The 19,416-nt window shown below is 44.8% G+C and overlaps 1 protein-coding gene across 3 annotated transcripts in view; it reads left to right on the plus strand.

Moving 5' to 3' along the window:
- The window catches only part of LOC126988738 (uncharacterized), a 28,939-nt gene that overhangs the window by 3,164 nt on the left and 6,359 nt on the right, over positions 1-19,416 (plus strand). The window contains exons 2-5 of one of the 3 annotated variants that reach the window (XM_050847107.1): positions 14,170-14,270; positions 15,065-15,306; positions 17,650-17,710; positions 17,949-18,281. In XM_050847107.1, the coding sequence (XP_050703064.1) occupies positions 14,195-14,270; positions 15,065-15,306; positions 17,650-17,710; positions 17,949-18,281 (712 nt within the window). In that variant the 5' untranslated portion in view covers positions 14,170-14,194. The remainder of the gene's footprint in view (positions 1-14,169; positions 14,271-15,064; positions 15,307-17,649; positions 17,711-17,948; positions 18,282-19,416) is intronic. The other 2 variants (XM_050847108.1, XM_050847109.1) reach the window with 2 other exon arrangements.

A 19,416-nucleotide genomic window follows, 5' to 3' on the forward strand; every position in this document is an offset into this window, starting at 1 on the left:
GATAAAAATAATAAAGATAATAATGAGTGTACCTGCGCCATAGCAATACGAGGCTAACGACAATTTATTACGAGGCTAGCGACAGTTTATTACGAGGCTAGCGACAATATAGTACGAGGCTAGCGACAATTTATTACGAGGCTAGCGACAATTTATAACGAGGCTAACGACAATTTATGACGAGGCTAGCGACAATTTATAACGAGGCTAGCGACAATTTCTGACGAGGCTAGCGACAATTTATTACGAGGCTAACGACATATTACGAGGCTAACGACAATTTATTAAGGGTTTAGCCTCCCATGCATTGTCTCGGCATAGTGATTAGCGAGTCTCTTCATAGCGACAGAATTTCCATCGGCACACCTGTCATGATCATTATAGTCATAGTTATAATGATGATAAAGTAACGCCAGGAATGATGACAACGATGATAATGATAATAATGATAAAATTAACTAATACGAATAATAATAATATGGACAACAACATCAATGTCATCGTAATATTAATGGTGATAGTCTAATAATTATTTATTTTATTTTATTGGGGCGGTGCTAAGAGTGATTTTTTTGTATATGTTTTTGCCTTTTAGCTATTTCCTTTGCCGTAAAAAAATGATATAGTAATAAGGATACTACTACTACTACTACTACTACTACGACTACTACTACTACTACTACTATTACTACTACTACTACTATTACTACTACTACTACTATTACTACTACTACTACTACTACTACTACTACTACTACTACTACTACTAATGGGATAAGTAATAAGAACCTATGAATGGCGAACGCATGAAGGGATCTCAGGACATTAGACTATCCCTGGGACCGTATTTTCAAAGGTTTCAGGCTCTCGTTAGTGTTATTTCTAAGGGGCACAGAGAAGAAAAGATCGGTTCTATTAAGTGTTTCTCCCTTTCATGGCGCAGAAACCTTGAAGATATACCACCTAGGTCATGAAACTGCACATTGAAATCCCTATAACTTCAACTAGAGCCTTTTTAACTAGATATACTAAGGTGTCGAAATGTTTTACAGCCGATTTCACAGTCCAACACTGTCTTCGTAACAGCCCGAACCAAACTACAGAATCCCATACAATCCAAAATGGTGAGGTCTTCGATGCCACACTAAATACACAAGGCTTTTCCTGTATAGTTTCATCAAATTTGTGAACTTAAATATAAACACCAGACACTATACAAGGAAATTTCGAAGGCTCTGGTATTGGTTTGGGAGCTTACTAACCAATCATGGGGAACTGTGAAACTGGCGCTTGGTATATGGGGCCTCATCTCTACACGGAACAGCTCGTTAGTCGCGTACAGTAACATGCAATAGAAGAGGTGCGATCACATTCCCTTCTAAACCCCATTAGCGAAACTGTAATATCTCATGAGGTGAAAACATCCTGCAACGCGGTAATAACCAAGGAGACTATATTAGTACTATAGTCTCCTTGGTAATAACTGAATGTTGTTAAATGCTCTGAACACCCATCACCTTGCTATCTGGTATCGAGGTGGATATGGTGGCAACACAACCCCCCTCCCCTACCCTCCACACACACACACACACACCACAGCAACAAGCGACCGCACAGATTCACCATTAATCATCACAATACGGGCTCAAACAAGCAGCTGTAGCATAAAAAGTACTTGCTTATATTATGGTTTGTTTTATAGGAATATTTTTTTTCTTTCTGAGGGTTGGATTTATTTCAATTGGTTATCATACTGAGTGAGTCATTCCTCAACCCACGTGCTTTTTTTTTTTTTTTTTGCCCTTGAGATGCTTCCCTTGTAGAAAACAACAACAACAACGTATCTGTCCCTGTGTCGATACGTCAACTTTACGAAAGGTTCCCAGCCCAGGTACACCGTAAGCCAGGTCTTCAAATCGCTTGTGCTCCCATATATACGACGGCTGGGAGGCATGGATTAAATAGTGATTTAAAGAGACTGATCAGCGCCTACATATAGTAATAACCGTTCTCGCAGAGTCCTGGGATGTCGCTGGAATTACTGTGTCACAATGACGTTTACTCCGTGAGAATGAATCGAGGCGTATTACCTGCATAGAATTTGAACGCAAATTCCAACTATATTATCACATTACTGCACATGCCGCGCTGAAGCGACCTTGCTCACTTGGCTGTTTGTGTAAGAGATAACCGTGAGTGGAGGCGGCCAAGCAGCGGCCATAAATCTCGTGCCAGGAAAAAGTGGATGGACGCTCCTGGGTGCCTCGGTGCGGGGCAGCGCCGGCGAGTAGACTTGTCTAAGGTGGGCGAGGCAACGCGCCGCCCACCCTGACCCACTGATTGATTGATTATTACAATTGATATTATCAACAATATTATTATTAATTTCTTATTATAATATTAGTAATGATCATAAAATAATAATAATAATAATAATAATAATAATAATAATAATAATAATAATAATAATATATAATAATATATAATAATAATAATAATAATAATAATAATAATAATAATAATAATAATAATACTCAAAATAATATATTAATAATAATGATAATAGTTATATTATTATTATTATTATTATTATTATTATTATTATTATTATTATTATTATTATTATTATTATTATTATTATTTGAAAATTCGAGCGGTTTACGGTAGAAGAGAGTGCCGTCCATTCTGTGAGAGGCAGATTAAGATGTCCCGAAATCAGTGAGTCGTAGGTTTATGTGTGTGTGTGTGTGTGTGTGTGTGTGTGTGTGTGTGTCGCGAAGCACTGAAGATATTTCAGTGTGGTCATCGCGCGGTTGTGACGGCGGCCTGTTTGTGACGGACGTATTGCCTTGACCTTCTTCAGTGTTGACATGCACGCACAGACACTCCACGTTAGTGTATATTGGTGTTATGTTACTCACGGCTACACAATGAAGTGGAAGAGAGAGAGAGAGAGAGAGAGAGAGACTCCACGTTAGTGTAGTATATTGGTGTTATGTTAATCACGGCTACATGATTAGGTGTTGAAGTGGAAGAGAATTACATAGATTACATAGAAAATCAGACCACACAGACTAGGTGATCTGTCCTTAAACCTAAGTGAATTTACACTAATCAGATGGCTCCAAAACGTTGCTTTTCTACTCTAGTTAATATTAAGTTCACGGAAGTGACGGTCGAGCTTGTTTTTAAAGGAGTCAATCGTGTTACACTGGACCACTGATGGTGGGAGCTTATTCCATTCTCGCACTACAACGTTGGTGAAGAAAAAATTGGTGCAGTCTGAATTTACTTGTCTACATTTGAGCTTTATGCCATTGTTCCTCGTTCGCAAAGTGTCATCTATCATAAACAATTTTGTTCTGTCTACATTCGTGAAACCATTAAGTATTTTAAAACATTCGATCAGTTTTCCTCGGAGGCGACGTTTCTCAAGAGAGAACATGTTTAGGGTGGAAAGCCTTTCTTCGTAGGATTTGTTGCCTAAGGAAGGGATCATTTTTGTTGCCCGACGCTGAACACCTTCTAATTTAGCAATGTCCTTTGCATGATGAGGAGACCAAAACTGTACCGCATATTCCAAGTGGGGTCTGACTAAACTATTGTAGAGCGGATGTATTACATCTTTATTCTTGAATAAAAAGTTTCTTTTAATGAAGCCCAACATTCTGTTCGCTTTATTTGCTGCATCGATGCATTGATTTGAGAATTTGAGGTTTGACGCGATTTTGACCCCCAGGTCCTTAACGCATTGAACGCTTGTGAGTTTAACGCCGCGCATTTCGTATTCGAACTTCTTATTTCTTGTTCCAACTTGAAGGACCTGGCACTTGTCTACGTTAAAGGGCATCTCCCATCTATCCGACCAAGCTGAAATTTTGTGCAAATCCTCTTGGAGGCTTTGCCTGTCTTCGTCAGTGAGAACCGAGTTACCAATCTTTGTGTCGTCTGCAAATTTACTAATGCGATTATTGAGTCCAACATCCACGTCGTTGATGTAAATAATGAAGAGCACTAGGCCAAGAACCGAGCCCTGAGGGACACCACTAGTGACCAGCGCCCATTCTGAGTTAAATCCATCAATCACCACTCTTTGTTGTCTGTTGCTCAACCAATTCGCGATCCATTGGTTTACTTGACCGTCAATACCTATTTGCTTTAATTTTTAAAGTAATTTATGATGTGGGACTTTATCAAACGCTTTCTGGAAATCAAGATAGACTACGTCCAATGATTTGGTTATGTCATAAACTGAGAAGAGGTCGTTATAAAAGGTTTGATAGCCAGGATCTTTTGTTACGGAAGCCATGTTGTGAATCCCCAATTAATGAGTGGCTTTCGAGGTAACTCACAATTTTGTCTCTAATTATGCTCTCAAGTAACTTACCTACAATTGAAGTTAGACTAATGGGTCGGTAGTTACCTGGTATTTTTTTGTCTCCTTTCTTAAAAATCGGTGTCACGTTAGCCTTTTTCCAATCCGAAGGGACGATGCCTTGTCGCAAGGACATATTGAATACGGTTGTGAGGGAGGAGAGTATTTCGCTCTTTGTTTCTTTAAGCAGTATAGGATATACTTTATCGGGTCCGGGACTTTTATTTGTTTTAAGTGAATGGAGAGCTTTAAGGACTTCATCGGTTGTCATTTCAAAATTAGGCAATGCATGCTCGAGATTAGGCAATGCATGCTCGAAAATTAGGCAATGCATGCAGAGAGAGAGCCTCACAGACACTCCACGTTAGTGTATATTGGTGTTATGTCACTCGCGGCTTCATGATTACTTGTTGAGGTGGAAGAGAGACTCACGTTAGTGTATATTGGTGTTATGTTACTCGCGGCTACATGATTACTTGTTGAGGTGGAAGAGAGAGAGAGAGATCACGTTAGTGTATATTGGTTATGTTACTCGCGGCTACATGATTAGGTGTTGAAGTGGAAGAGAGAGAGCACAGACACTCCACGTTAGTGTATATTGGTGTTCTGTTACTCGCAGCTACACGATTTCTTGTTGAGTGGAGAGAGAGAGAGTGTGTGTGTGTGTGTGTGTGTGTGTGTGCTGCCTTGGTCGGAGCGTGTAAGTCAAGGTCACGGAGGCCTGTCGCGGCACCCTGACACAGGTTGTGACGCCCGACAGCTCAGCCAATGCAGACAGCCGGTGGGGGATGGGGGGAACCTGCTAACCTCACAACCTAGAGGCACTACAACACACACACACACACACACACACACACACACACACACACACTGAAGCTATGAAAAGTCCAGAACTGTCAGTGTATTGAAGGAAGGTCACACTAAACACGTTCCTTTTTCATCCCGTCCCTGTCCGGTTGTCATCAAGGCTTCAGAGGTCCAGGTAAGCCTCTGTCATGTGTTGAAGTGCCAAGCCTCAGCGGTGACGGGCCAGCGGGAGGCGACTTAAGCCCCTTCCCCTGCCTTCCCCCTTTCTTCTCCTCTTCCCTTCCTTGATCCCTTCCCTGTACTCTTCAGCCCTTCCCGGCCCTCTCCACCCTTCCCTTCCTCTTCATCCCTTCCCTTCCCACTTCTTCCCTTCCCTTCCATTTCCACCCCCTTCCCTTCTCCACCCCTTCCCTTCCGTCTCCACCCCTTCCTTCCTCTTCATTCCTTCTCTTCCTCTCACCTTCCTTCCTTCTCCACCATACCCTTCCCTCTTCATCAATTCTCTTCCTCCACCCCTTCCTTCCCTCTCCACCCCCTTCCCTTCCCTCTCCACCTCTTTTCCCTTCTCCATTCCTTCCCTCTCCTCCCTTCTTCCCCCCTTTCCCCTTCCCCGCACTCACATCGCCTTGCTGGGATCACGAAGCCAAGGTCATATTATTAAACATTTCACCTCCCAAGCACACACATCTGACAAGGCTTTCGTAGGAGCTGTGAGCCTATCCAGGGGTAGTTTTTTGACCCCTCTGGTAGTCTGACCATTCTTCTGCACCGTGAACCTAAACAAACATTTATTAGAACCCGATTGATCTCCTTTTTGGCCTTTGGAGATAGCTGATGTGAGGTACGAAAGCGTCAACTCTAACAGTATCAACCCAAGTTCCGACGCGAGTTTTTTTTTATTTTTTTATACAGCAGAGGAGTCAGTTCAAGGGCATAAAAAAAGGAAACAAATGTGAAAAAAGGCACCAAAATCCCTTAATTAACAAGCGCCAACCGTTCAGTCTAGGGGAAACACACACACACACACACACGGAGTCATTCTGGTATTCGAGAGAGGTCCCACAATTCTGATATCCGGACTCGCTGCCAGTAAGGTCAGGAATTAAGTCAGTAAGGAAAATAAGTTTGGGGCATATGCTATTAGCTGCGCGTGGCCTCGGTGCTCATCTCCGTCGCATTGGCCCTTGAGCTGTGCCGACTCTGGGCCACGACAACCCATCGACTTTTAGGACCCGTTCACAATGTGCCGACTCAACATCTGGCGATCGTTCTTATAGTCCAACCATTTCAAATAGTCCGTTTGGGAGATGGCTTCCTTGGGTCCTTTCCCCCGCTCTGCTCTGCCACACATCCCAAATACCTATTTTTCCCTCATATGTTACGTATAGCTAGGGTTTAAGGACTTCATCGGTTGTCATTTCAAAATTAGGCAATGCATGTTCGAGATTAGGCAATGCATGCTCGAAAATTAGGCAATGCATGCAGAGAGAGAGAGAGAGAGAGAGAGAGAGAGAGAGAGAGAGAGAGAGAGAGAGAGAGAGACGCTCAGACACTCCACGTTAGTGTATATTGGTGTTATGTTACTCGCGGCTACATGATTACTTGTTGAGGTGGAAGAGAGAGAGAGAGAGAGAGAGAGAGAGAGAGAGAGAGAGAGAGAGAGAGAGAGACTCCACGTTAGTTTGGTGTTATGTTATTATGGCTACGATTGGATATTGAGGTGGAAGAGAGAGAGAGAGAGAGAGAGAGAGAGAGAGAGAGAGAGAGAGAGAGAGAGAGAGAGAGAGAGAGACTCCACGTTAGTGTATATTGGTGTTATGTTACTCGCGGCTACATGATTAGGTGTTGAAGTGGAAGAGAGAGAGAGAGAGAGAGAGAGAGAGAGAGAGAGAGAGAGAGAGAGAGAGAGAGAGAGAGAGAGAGAGAGAGACGCACAGACACTCCACGTTAGTGTATATTGGTGTTCTGTTACTCGCGGCTACACGATTTCTTGTTGAGGTGGGAGAGAGAGAGAGAGAGAGAGAGAGAGAGAGAGAGAGAGAGAGAGAGTGTGTGTGTGTGTGTGTGTGTGTGTGTGTGTGCTGCCTTGGTCGGAGCGTGTAAGTCAAGGTCACGGAGGCCTGTCGCGGCACCCTGACACAGGTTGTGACGCCCGACAGCTCAGCCAATGCAGACAGCCGGTGGGGATGGGGGAACCCACACCTCACAACCTAGAGGCACTACAACACACACACACACACACACACACACACACACACTGAAGCTATGAAAAGTCCAGAACTGTCAGTGTATTGAAGGAAGGTCACACTAAACACGTTCCTTTTTCATCCCGTCCCTGTCCGGCTGTCATCAAGGCTTCAGAGGTCCAGGTAAGCCTCTGTCATGTGTTGAAGTGCCAAGCCTCAGCGGTGACGGGCCAGCGGGAGGCGACTTAAGCCCCCCTTCCCTGCCCTCTCCCTTCCCTTTCTTCTCCACTCTTCCCTTCCTTGATCCCTTCCCTTTACTCTTCATCCCTTCCCTTCCCTCTCCACCCTTCCCTTCCTCTTCATCCCTTCCCTTCCCTCTTCTTCCCTTCCCTTCCATTTCCATCCCATTCCCTTCTCCACCCCTTCCCTTCCGTCTCCACCCCCTTCCCTTCCCTCTTCATTCCTTCTCTTCCCTCTCCACCCTTCCCTTCCTTCTCCACCATTCCCTTCCCTCTTCATCAATTCTCTTCCCTCTCCACCCCCTTCCCTTCCCTCTCCACCCCCTTCCCTTCCCTCTCCACCTCTTTTCCCTTCTCCATTCCTTCCCTCTCCTCCCATCTTCCCCCCTTTCCCCTTCCCCGCACTCACATCGCCTTGCTGGGATCACGAAGCCAAGGTCATATTATTAAACATTTCACCTCCCAAGCACACACATCTGACAAGGCTTTCGTAGGAGCTGTGTGCCTTTCCAGGGGTAGTTTTTTGACCCCTCTGGTAGTTTGACCCTTCTTCTGCACCATGAACCTGAAAAAACAGTCATTATAACCCGATTGATCTCCTTTTTGGCCTTTGGAGATAACTGATGTGAGGTACGAAGGCGTCAACTCTAACAGTACCGGTAGACCCAAGTTCCGACGCGAGTTTTTTTTTTTTTTTTTTTTTTTATATGTACAGCAGAGGAGTCAGTTCAAGGGCATAAAAAAAGGAAACAAAAACCCTTAATTAACAAGCGCCAACCGTTCAGTCTAGGGGACACACACACACACACACACACACACACACACACACACACACACACGGAGTCATTCTGGTATTCGAGAGAGGTCCCACAATTCTGATATCCGGACTCGCTGCCAGTAAGGTCAGGAATTAAGTCAGTAAGGAAAATAAGTTTGGGGCATATGCTATTAGCTGCGCGTGGCCTCGGTGCTCATCTCCGTCGCATTGGCCCTTGAGCTGTGCCGACTCTGGGCCACGACAACCCATCGACTTTTAGGACCCGTTCACAATGTGCCGACTCAACATCTGGCGACTGTTTTTAAAGTCCAACCATTTCAAATAGTCCGTTTGGGAGATGGCTTCCTTGGGTCCTTTCCTCCGCTCTGCTCTGCCACACATCCCAAATACCTATTTTTCCCTCATGTTACGTATAGCTACCATATGAGAGGAAGGGATAGATGTTGGGACTGTGTGGTGGAGCAGAGGGGAGGAAAGGACCCAAGGGGAGGCGGTGGCTGAGTCGTCAGAACAACGGCCCCGTGTTCAGAAGGACGCGAGTTCAATCCCCGCCCGGTGCCACCAAGCTGGGATTTTTCAGCCGCCGCCGAGTGGCTTAAAACTACCCACATGCTGTCCAGAAGACCACCTATCAACCCGGACTCTAGATTCTAGGATCAAAGATGAGCGGGAGGGCAGCATGAGCCAATGCAAGATGGCGCCACTATAAACACTACCATCAGGACCCACCGGAAAGAAGCCTTGACCGACCATCAGGATCCACTGGAAGTCACTGGGCGCCGCAGGCCAAAAAAAAATAAAAAAAAAAAGGAATGGAACGCCCAAACGGACTATTTTAAATGGTTTCGCTATAGACCTGTTTCCGACCATGTGCGACGTTTTCATATCAACATTTCATACCCAAGACTTCGTGTACTCTGAGTCGCTGGGTTGTCGTGGTCCACAGTCGGCACAGCGTGAACCCTGGTGTGAACGGGACCCGAGAACCCATTACCCCGGGACACAGCTAGGGCCAGTGTGACATCCGGGCTACAACAGTTTCCCTTCTGGCCACTCATTCTCTTTTCTTTTGGGAGAGCAGCGCTGAGTGGGCTTTCTTTTTTCTTTTTTCTTTTTGTGACCTTGAGCTCCTTCCTTTACTGAGAAAAAAAGAAGATAAGCTACGTCACACAACTCTCCTCAGAAAGAAAAGAAACTCTCTTGTACCCGTGTCCCACTCTGCCATTCTTTCTTATACCGGGAATAATGCTTAGATCTTTCATTTTAAAAGCAAGTAGTCTGCCCCCCCCCTCTCTCTTTCTCTCTCTCTCTCCTGCTTAGATGACTTCGTTCTCTTGTACCCGCGTCCCACTCTGCCATTCTTTCTTAAACCGGGAATAATACTTAGATCTTTCATTTTAAAAGCAAGTAGTCTCCCCCCCCTCCTCTCTCTCTCTCTCTCTCCTGCTTAGATGACTTCGTTCTCTTGTACCCGCGTCCCACTCTGCCATTCTTTCTTAAACCGGGAATATTACTTAGATCTTTCATTTTAAAAGCAAGTAGTCTTCTCTCTCTCTCTCTCTCTCTCTCTCTCTCGGTAACTGCATGTGTACCTATTCAGGAATATTGTCAGTATTTACATTCTAATTCCTTTTTCTGTTAATTAACCTCAACTTGTGTTTATATTTTTGTACAATGGAAATTTTTGTTTTTTTGTAACTAGCCTAGTCAGGGGTTTGTCTGCAAGACCAGCCTTCCCCCTTTGATGTGTTTTACGACAATAAATATTTCAATTCAATTCAATTCTCTCTCTCTCTCTCTCTCTCTCTCTCTCTCTCTCTCTCTCTCTCTCTCTCTCTCTCTCTCTCTCTCTCTCTCTCTCTCTCTCTCTAAGTCTAAGGGTTGGGGGAGGGGGACTGACGCACTCTCTCCCACACACGTTCGTCACCTTGATCAGCATTTCTATATATAGCAAGGCACGGAGCTGTCTATATAATACGGTTACTTATTATACGTGTGTGTGTGTGTGTGTGTGTGTGTGTGTGTGTGTGTGTCGAAGCCAAGGTCATATTATTGAACATTAATCTCCCAAGCGCACACATTTGACAAGGCTTTCGCAGGAGTTGTAAGACTTCCCGAGGGTATTTTTTTGACCCCTCTGGTAGTTTGACCCTTCTTCTCTGTGTGTGTGTGTGTGTGTGTGTGTGTGTGTGTGTCGAAGCCAAGGTCATATTATTGAACATTAATCTCCCAAGCGCTCACATTTGACAAGGCTTTCGTAGGAGTTGTGAGCCTTCCCGTGGGTATACTTTGACCCCTCTGATAGTTTGACCCTTCTTCTCTGTGTGTGTATGTGTGTGTGTGTGTGTGTGTGTGTGTGTGTGTGTGTGTGTGTGTCGAAGCCAAGGTCATATTACTGAACATTAATCTCCCAAGCGCACACATTTGACAAGGCTTTCGCAGGAGTTGTAAGCCTTCCCGTGGGTATTTTTTTGACCCCTCTGATAGTTTGACCCTTCTTCTCTGTGTGTGTGTGTGTGTGTGTGTGTGTGTGTCGAAGCCAAGGTCATATTACTGAACATTAATCTCCCAAGCGCACACATTTGACAAGGCTTTCGTAGGAGTTGTGAGCCTTCCCGTGGGTATACTTTGACCCCTCTGGTAGTTTGACCCTTCTCCTCTGTGTGTGTGTGTGTGTGTGTGTGTCAGGACTTGTTATTCACGTAAAAAATATGCACCTAACAATGACAATAATATCATAATCATAACAGCCAGCTTTATCGCCCTTGTAGTTCAGCTTCTTCGTATACTAGGGTAAGGAAAATCCAGCAGAGTTATTAATGAGTCTTGTGTATGTCTCTGGTTTTCTTAATTATTATATAAAAACGCTGCACTCTTTTGTAATAGCTTCATCGTGCTCCTCTCTTTTGGTCACTCTTTACTTTTGTCTATTATGGGAGCGGTGAGTAGCGGGCTTTTTATTTTCTACGCTCTTTTTGTTGCCCTTGAGCCGTCTCCTTCGTTGTATAAAAAAAAACAACAACAACAAAAAAACAGCACTACAGCTTCCCCGTATCGGTACTTATGTTTTTCGTCCAGTTTCTATGTATACTTGTAATATTTGTGGTTTAGCTTCGTTTACTTGTCATATTTGTAGTACACCTTCTATGTATACTTGTCTTTGTATACATTAAGTCCAGCTTCGTTTTATACTAATCACCATTGTAGTACAGCTTCTATGTATACTTATCATGTGTTATCCAGCGTCTATGTATACTTATCATGATTACAGAGGAGCTTCAGTGTATACTTGTAATATTTGTAGTACAGTTACGTATACCTGTCATCTTTGTAGTCCATTTAGCTTCTATGTATATGTATTTTTCAGGACTATATCCCGAAATTGACCTCTCTCTTGGCCACTCCTCAGAACACTTTTTTTAGGGGCAGTGTTGAGCGGGCTTTTCTTTCTCTCATTACTACTTTTTTTGCCCTTGAGCTATTTCCTTTACTGTACAAGAAAAAAAATTAATGTATGTCGAATTTGTATTGTATTTGTATTGTCGAATTTGTGGCACTGTCTCCACGTATTCCTATGATCTTCGTGGCATAGCGTCTACGTATGCCAAGGTAGGTTAAGGAATGCCAGTAGTCAGTGTTTGGTCTTGTTGTGTGCCTGACTCGGCTTCCTCCCTCCCCCAACCCTCCCTGAGTCTACCGCCAATCACACGTCACCAGATGATTGCACTCACAACATCGCATTTTCTGGTTTCTGACTCATGACGACTACAAAAACAACAACAATAATAACTAACGGCTTTAACACTGAGTTCAATTGGATATCGTTATTTGCGAGGGTATTACCATCTGAAGTTGACCCTCTCTATTAAGCCTCTCATCGTATATTCTAATTTCTGACCCATGACTACAAAAAACACATCAATAACTAACGGCTTAACACTGAGTTCAATGGATAGCGTTATTTGCGAGGGTATTTCCATCTGAAGTTGACCCTCTCTGTTAGGCCTCTCATCGTATATTCTGATTTCTGACCCATGACTGCAAAAAAACACATCATTAACTAACGGCTTTAATACTGACTTCAACCGGATATCGTTATTTATGAAGGTACGACCGTCTGAAGTTGATGTACGACCGTCTTAAGTTGACCCTCTCTATTAGGCCTCTCATCGTATATTCTGATTTCTGATCCATAACGACTACAAAAAAAACCTTCAATAACTAACGGTCTTACCACTGACTTCAATCGGATATCGTTATTTGTGATTGTACGACAGTTTTGAGTCTGAAAGAAGGGCTTAGCAAGACACTTCTCCATCTGACACTGACCCTCTCTTGTAGGCCTCTCGGTATATTTTCTTTACAGGAGCAGTGCATGGCGGGCTTTTTTTTATGTTTTCCCTTGAGCTGCTTCCTTTGCTGTAAAAAAAAATATACATATAGCTTTATCATCTTTGTAGTACAGAGCCCGCATCTTTGAACGTCTCGGGGCCTTAGTTTACCTAATACAAAAGCCTCTTAAGTATACTAATGTTATAGGGAAAGGCAGCGAAATCAGTGTCTTGGTGCATCTGAGTGCTTTTCTAGACCACCACATACAAAAGCCTCTAAGTATACTAATGTTATAGGGAAAGGCAGCGAAATCAGCGTCTTGGTGCATCTGAGTGCTTTTCTAGACCACCACATACAAAAGCCTCTAAGTATACTAATGTTATAGGGAAAGGCAGCGAAATCAGTGTCTTGGTGCATCTGAGTGCTTTTCTAGACCACCACATACAAAAGCCTCTAAGTATACTAATGTTAGAGGGAAAGGCGGCGAAATCAGTGTCTTGGTGCATCTGAGTGCTTTTCTAGACCACCACATACAAAAGCCTCTAAGTATACTAATGTTATAGGGAAAGGCGGCGAAATCAGTGTCTTGGTGCATCTGAGTGCTTTTCTAGACCACCACATACAAAAGCCTCTAAGTATACTAATGTTATAGGGAAAGGCGGCGAAATCAGTGTCTTGGTGCATCTGAGTGCTTTTCTAGACCACCACATACAAAAGCCTCTAAGTAATGTTATAGGGAAAGGCGGCGAAATCAGTGTCTTGGTGCATCTGAGTGCTTTTCTAGACCACCACATACAAAAGCCTCTAAGTATACTAATGTTAGAGGGAAAGGCAGCGAAATCAGTGTCTTGGTGCATCTGAGTGCTTTTCTAGACCACCACATACAAAAGCCTCTAAGTATACTAATGTTATAGGGAAAGGCAGCGAAATCAGTGTCTTGGTGCATCTGAGTGCTTTTCTAGACCACCACATACAAAAGCCTCTAAGTATACTAATGTTAGAGGGAAAGGCAGCGAAATCAGTGTCTTGGTGCATCTGGCTGCTTTTCTAGACCACCACATACAAAAGCCTCTAAGTATACTAATGTTAGAGGGAAAGGCGGCGAAATCAATGTCTTGGTGCATCTGAGTGCTTTTCTAGACCACCACATACAAAAGCCTCTAAGTATACTAATGTTATAGGGAAAGGCGGCGAAATCAATGTCTTGGTGCATCTGGCTGCTTTTCTAGACCACCACATACAAAAGCCTCTAAGTATACTAATGTTATAGGGAAAGGCGGCGAAATCAATGTCTTGGTGCATCTGAGTGCTTTTCTAGACCACCACATACAAAAGCCTCTAAGTATACTAATGTTATAGGGAAAGGCGGCGAAATCAATGTCTTGGTGCATCTGGCTGCTTTTCTAGCCCACCACCTGAGCCAGTCACGTCCTCTTCTCACTGTGGCCGCAGGTATCGCGCGGCTCGGACCAAGAGGATGGACGTCCATGGTTCCCGGCAGCCGAACTGGACCTTCCTCCTGACGCAGCTCTTGGTACTCCTTGTTATTGCAGGTGAATATGACGGTGTCTTCTTTACGCTGAGTTAGCATGTTCTTGTACCACCACCACCACCACCACCACCATTACTGCGGGGGCTTCGTGATGCAGTGGTTAGCACACTCGGCTCACAACCGAGAGAGCCCGGGTTCGATTCCCGGGCGGAGTGGAAAAAATTGAGCGGCTTTTCCGATGCCCTACGCCCCTGTCCACCCAGCAGTGAATGGGTACCTGGTATTAATCGGGGGTTGTGTCCCGTCTCCTGGGATCTGTTCCCTTCTATAATTCCTTCCCTTGCTGTATCTCTCCGGCATAATGACCACAGATGTTGCGCCGACTAAACGAAACTTTCCAACTTTTTTCCACCATTACTGCTGCTGCTGCTTCTGCTAGTGCTAGTAGGTCTACCACTGCTACTACTACTACCATACACAATATACTCCTTGGGGCGGGAGCGCATCTCAGCTAAGGGTTAGATCTCAGGCAGACACTTATTACTACTCCCATTCCTCTTTCCGTCAGACTCGCCCGCTGCTTTCCTCTTCTCGCCGCGTGGACAGGGTTTCTTCTGCGAAGGAACACTGGAACTTGACACTTAGAACACTTTCAGTACTTCAGGCGTCATCGCGTCAGGCAGTTTCATTCATATTTTTCTATTCTCCTTCTGTTTGCTATTGCGGGAGCAGCGAATCAGTGGGCTTCTTTGTTTTTCCTTTGTTTATTGCCCTTGAGCTTTGTCCCTTACTGTAGAAAAATTATCTTGCTTGAAGGTTACGAACATTCTACTTTCTTGATGGTCCACCTCACAGATATTTTCCGCCTTCCCTCCCTGCTGATGGCGGAGGGTAACACCTGCGGCTGCTGGGGCAAGAACCAGATCTACGTGCACTACAGCCCCCCCGTCAGCGGCTGGTTCAACCGCAGAAACAAGTTTGTCTACGAGCGTTTCTACTCCGTCCTCGGCACGGAGCCCACCAAACACCGCTTCCTGCTGCGGTACACCGCCAAGAGGAACTACTGGGTCCTGCTGGAGCAGAAGGACGGGAGGATGGTGAGTATTTGCAAGCTGCTTTCCAAGTCTTGATAAGCGAAGGGTGATAATCATACACTGCCGCGAGGTGGGGAGAGCCGAGGACATGAAGAGTCGATGGAGCCATCATCACGAAATTACGAAAATGCTCGCCAATATTTTTCACGTGTCCTATTTTTTTTTATTTTTTATTTTTTACAGCAGAGGAGTCAGTTCAAGGGCATAAAAAATGGTAACAAATGTAAAAAAAAAAAGCCCGCTACTCACTGCTCCTAAAAAGAGTTAGAGGAGTGGCCGAAAGATAGGTCAATTTCGGGAGGAGAGGTGTCCTGATACCCTCCTCTTGAAAGAGTTCAAGTCGTAGGCAGGATAAAGAATTGTTTTAGTGTAAATTATTTAGCAAGAGTTATGCGATTTTGACAAACTCTATTGTAACTTAGGTGTACAACTCTGAGGAAAAACTGCTTAGTAGCACCGAGACGCACCCTGGCCGCAACGGGCGCCTCGGCAGCAAAGCTAGAAAGGAAACAACAGCTGGGCGACGCGAACCTTTACTTGCCGTCTGGTGTTCAGGGTCGAAAAAGTATCGGAACAATATTTAACCCGTCCGCTGTGATTGGCACGGATTTCGCCTTCACTGGTAGCCTGGTAACATATAGTCCCAGGTCTTTCTCTGGCTGTGGTGGATAGTGGAGTGTTTCCCATGTGGTATTGGTATGCTGGATATCCCCTCCCAAGGTGCAGGACTTTACATTTTTCTTCACTGAATTGTAGCAGCCACATTTTGTTCCATTCTTGTAGCTTGGTGTACTCTTCTTGTAGGAAATTCGCAGTCAAGGGGTTAAAATGATTTTTATGAGAATATTACACTCTTACTAACTCAGAATGACCAGACGTTTCATCCAAGACCCCCAGCACCCGGGAGCGATCACCATTGCCTGCTGAACCTTTGAACTTGCAATCTACGGACTTTGAGAATGGAATCTGATTTGTCGGTACTCATGGAGGAGCTATCGAATATATCAGTTGTGGACTCGGTGAGGTGAGGAGGCTTGGCGAGGAAACAAGTGCTCGAGAGTGGCTATCTTCTTAGCGGCGAGGCAAGCCCGGAGGTGGCAAGCAGGGGGACGGCGTGGGGTTTATAGTTCACAAAAATCTAGAAAAGAACTTTGTTGAATTTTTCAGTATATATGAGTGCGCGGCATCGGTTGCACGTATAACAAACTGAAAGATACAAACTGAAGATGATACAAGTGCGTGCCCCAACATCTAGCTATAGTGATGAGGATGTTGAAAAGTCTTACGATGTTCAGTCAGTCATGAACAGAAGGCCTGCTCATTATAATGTAATCAGGGGGGATTTCAGTGCTAATCAATCAGTCAGTGGGGCATACCGCCGTATACGCCAGGTGGTGCGTCGCCTCACCCACTTTACGACACCAAGTCCGGGGGTTCTTCCGGGCGAGTCTCCATAAAAGCTTCCTTCCATCCTGAGTACTTCCCGGCAGGATCTATCGACATACTCAAGCCACGAACTCTGTGGGCGTCCCCTTGGCCGCCTTCACTCAGGATTGTCTCGTACAGATACAACTCGATGAGCAGGGTCGGCTTCTGGGTAGAGTGCCACGTGCCCGTATAGCCGGAGCTACGTTGACAGACTATGCGCTGTCAGTCCCAGAATAAAGGCCAGTCTGTGCTATGGTTGGGGAAATAGTTGCAGGTGAAACCACTGTAATGCCAGAGGGTTAAGATAAGTACGGAAAACATATATATATATATATATATATATATATATATATATATATATATATATATATATATATATATATATATATATATATATATATATATATATATATATATATATATATATATGGCCGGCCATGTGTCTACGCATCATTATTTTCCTGTGTGCAATTACTCACTGCCTGATCAAGTGCTTTTAATTTATTTGTCAGCCAGTACACTCCCGGGGAGATATTTGGAGCCCGTTAGTCAATCTCTGGGTACTACTGGGACCTCGCAGACCACACCCCCATCACCCTGGCTCAAGCGTTGTTCCACTGTACTCCGCGGGGGCTGCCTTGAAATGAAAACGGGATGTAGCAGGAGAGTACACTGAATCACTCACTCACTCACTCATGAACTGCACTAGGAAGATAGGACATGAATCTCGATTGAAATTACACCAATAAAAATAAATGTGGATCTATAGTACACGCATTAAAAACCTCTCTTTTCTCGTGATATGATCCCTCTGAAATTGATATTCAGGGTGACTTTACCACTATCATTAGAACTCAGCGATGAAGGTAATTTCTTTCATAACTAACCTGGTCTGTTTATTTTCTCTCCTCCGTCCAGAAACGCATCCTCAGCAACGGCAGGTTCAGCGACACAGACCGGATCATCGTATCGTGCCCGAGTAAGCATCGACAGGTTTTTAAGTAGTGTTGCAAGTAGTGGAATTGTTTGATAGTGTTGCAAGTAGTGAAATTGTTTGATAGTGTTACAAGTAGTGGAATTGTTTGACAGTGTTGCAAGTAGTGGCAATGCCTGAAGGAAGTAGTGTTGCAAGTAGTGGAATGTCCTGAGGGAGTGTTGCAGGTAGTGAAATGTCCTGAAGGAAGGAACGATTACTTAACTCCCCTTTTCCTCCCCAGCCGGCCAGTGCTCCTGCCAAGAAGTACTCGTCGACGCGCAAGGGTCGAGTTGTTTTCATTTTGATGGTCTCTATAAAAGAACCTCACGAGACGGGAGAAACTCCACAACAGACACACAGCCCACTGAGAGGAAGGAAAAACGATCCCAGTGCTTGTTGACAGAGCTCTCGAAGTGCCTGACGAAGAACCAAGACACCAACACAGAGAAGGGCTGTGAGATGTACACGGAGCCGCTGATGGCCAATGCTACCAAACCCGAGAGTGGCCAAGAGAAGTACGAAATGTTTTTCTTCGAGATGAAAAAACTAGACGAGCACGACTTCTGGTTGATCGGTGAGTTGTGTGCCACGACTTATGCTGATTTGATATGAATAAGTCTCAACATGTTTAGTTTGACTTCCTGCATCCCATGACTTAGTGACCCGAGTAAGAAAGGTTTGCTTTCCGCTCGGCCGATTCAGTGAAAGTTGGACACACACACACACACACACACACACACACACACACACACACACACACACACACACACACACACACACACACACACACACACACACACACAGCTTGAGCAAGGGGGATGGGGTGTGTGGTGTGCGAAGGTCCTGGCAGTACACAGAAATCGACTACAAGGAGCTTGCTCGGGTCGGGAGGGTACTTGCTGGCGATTGTGAGCCCAGCTCGTGATCAGGCTGAGGGTGAATTACACACACACACACACATACACTCACACACACACCACTCCGGTAGCTCAATCGGCTAGAGTGCCGCTCTGCAAGGTTTCACGGCCAAACAGGCGGCGGTTCGACCCATTCTCAGGCCGGATTCTTTCCGTTGACTAGGAGTTGTTACTGTCCCCTCTTGAGCAAGGGGGATTAGGTGTGTGGTGTGTGAGGTTGTGGCAGTACCCAGAGATCGACGATAATGAGAATGCACTTGCTCGTGTCGGGAGGGTACCTGCTGGCGAAAGAGAGTCCAACTCGTGATCAGGCCATGGCGAATTACACACACACACACACACACACACACACACACACACACACACACACACACACACACACACACACCGCAAATGCTACAGAACGCTGAACCTTTCTATCATTTCTGAATGTAGCAAAAGGAATTTAGTGATCTTCAGTGTTTCAAATACTCAACTTCTCCATCTGTCAACTCGACGCAATCTTCCAAACACCTATCCTTATTTTTCGAAACCGCTCACCTGTCCCCTTCTTCTACACTAAACATCCTCGGCCTATCCTTAACTCAAAATCTTAACTGGAAACCTCATATCTCATCTCTTGCTAAATCAGCTTCCTCGAGGTTTGGCGTTCTGTATCGTCTTCACCAGTTTCACCCCCATCCTCAGATGCTGTCCATATACAAGGGCCTTGTCCGCCCTCATATGGAGCATGCGTCTCGTGTGGGGGGGCTCCACACACACAGTCCTCTTGGACAGAGTGGAATTAAGGCT

The sequence above is a fragment of the Eriocheir sinensis genome, chromosome 70, assembly GCF_024679095.1.
Source record: "Eriocheir sinensis breed Jianghai 21 chromosome 70, ASM2467909v1, whole genome shotgun sequence".
NCBI classification, from domain to species: Eukaryota; Metazoa; Arthropoda; class Malacostraca; order Decapoda; family Varunidae; genus Eriocheir; species Eriocheir sinensis.